The sequence below is a fragment of the Pterocles gutturalis genome, unplaced genomic scaffold (assembly GCF_000699245.1).
Source record: "Pterocles gutturalis isolate BGI_N339 unplaced genomic scaffold, ASM69924v1 scaffold51353, whole genome shotgun sequence".
In the NCBI taxonomy this organism is placed as follows: domain Eukaryota; kingdom Metazoa; phylum Chordata; class Aves; order Pterocliformes; family Pteroclidae; genus Pterocles; species Pterocles gutturalis.
The window spans coordinates 4,070-5,865 of NW_010127569.1; the positions used below are offsets into that span (position 1 = coordinate 4,070).

The 1,796-nt window shown below is 43.9% G+C and overlaps 1 protein-coding gene across 1 annotated transcript in view; it reads right to left on the reverse strand.

Moving 5' to 3' along the window:
* HSDL1 (hydroxysteroid dehydrogenase like 1) overlaps nucleotides 1–1,369 on the reverse strand; it is a 3,637-nt gene extending 2,268 nt beyond the window's left edge. The window contains exons 1-2 of the mRNA XM_010079306.1: nucleotides 1,142–1,369; nucleotides 85–530 (exon numbers count right to left, since the gene is read on the reverse strand). Of these exons, the coding sequence (XP_010077608.1) occupies nucleotides 85–530; nucleotides 1,142–1,361 (666 nt within the window). The 5' untranslated portion in view covers nucleotides 1,362–1,369. The remainder of the gene's footprint in view (nucleotides 1–84; nucleotides 531–1,141) is intronic.
* Nucleotides 1,370–1,796: the final 427 nt, after the last annotated feature.

Consider the following 1,796-nt stretch of genomic DNA (forward strand, 5'->3'; position numbering starts at 1 on the left):
TAAAAAAAAACCAAACAAACCTACAACCAACCTATAATGCATCTACTTTTCAGTGCATACCACTAAACATCACACCCAACTTACTTTAGAGGCTCCATAGACTGTCATCATTGGCATTGGCTGACAACAGGATGAGGAAGAAACATTCACAATTGCCCCTTTCTTCTTCTCTACCATGCCTGGCAGCACAATATGCGTCATCATGTTAGCAGAAGCAATATTTATGTTCATTATGTCCCACAGCATATCCTCAGACAGCTTGGTAAAATAGTCCGGGTAGGAATAACACGTTCCTACATTATTCACCAAAATCCCAATCTCTCTGTTTTTCAGAGCCTCTTTAATGGCTGGGTAAGGCTCACGCCCCTTGCTGAAGTCCGCCACTATGAAATCTGTTTCCACGTTATAGGTTTCAGATATGCTCTTAGCCACAGCCTCCAGCTTCTCTTTGTTTCGGCTGATCAAGATGATGTTGACACCACGCTTTGCCAGTTCTTCGGCATATGCCTTCCCGATACCGTCTGTGCTACCTGTAACAGAAAATCAAAAACCAAGGTGGAAATCAGAGCAGCCCCAGACTTCTATATTGTCAGTTCTTTCAATTATAGCTTTATTCCTTTCTCTGAAGATCATGTGGCACTGAATATGCTCATCTCAAGGCCACAACATCAAAGACAACGTTGTCAGTAGCAACCTTCCGCAATCCCACAAGTTTTATATTTTCTATGACAACAACAGGGAGCTTAGAGCAGAACCTCAATGAAGGACGACGATGTCAGAGGTACATGACTTAAATCTTGTTGAAGAACTTTAGCACATGTGAAAGGCCCCTAGCAAAAAAAGGATCTTGTCTGCATCTTGTATGCGTTCGGGGTGTACCTTGCAATTTTGGAGAAAAATTGCTCTGCGATTCTTTCCCAGCAGCCAGTCAACACACCGAGCTTGCCCATCTCCTGACAAACTGAATTTAGTAAGGTGCTGCACAACTGTCCCTGCTCAAGCAGATTACACTGCAACCCGAGATAACACAGGCTCCAGCTTGTGATGTAAAGCTCACCCAGAGATATAAGCCAGCAGGTTTTACAGTACCGGCACAATATGCTATATAAACATAAGCAAATGTATTATTTCAGTCTCTTACCAGTGACCACAGCCCATTTTCCATACCGCTTGACAAGATCAATCTCGCCGCCCAGCTTTGGAATTAAATGCAACCTCAGCGCGCTGTAAGTGTCAACCGCAAGAGACACACACTTTCTGACAGTGTACCAAGCTCCAACTATAGCCAGGGCCTCTACGTAAAAACTGCAGGAACGGCTGATCTCTCTGTACAAGAGGTGGAAACGATCCACGGCAGCCATGGTGATCACAAGCCTGGAAAAAAATACAAGAGACACAGACAATTACAATCACCACATCAACTTTTCAGATGGAATGGATAACCTTTGAGATGCAGCATATTACAGTCTGAGCACCATTCTGATGCAGAAAAGCCCCACGCTGGCCTGCTAAAATTTGGGTATCACCCACCACCGTCCTCCCTGGTTTAGCCCTTGTTCGAGGGGTTTACAGTTAACCTGTTACACTACAGTGACTCTGATCAATGACGCTGTTAATAAAACAATGCAACTCCAAACAGTTAAGGGAAGCTCAACACATAAAAATTAACTTTTTGAACATTAGGATCTACCTACAAAAGAGGCACGGATAACCAGCAGGAGAGAGCTGAGCACACAAGAAAAAAGCTTGCTGTGCCTCACAAGGTTTTTACCGGCGAATGATTTCTTAGAACAAGC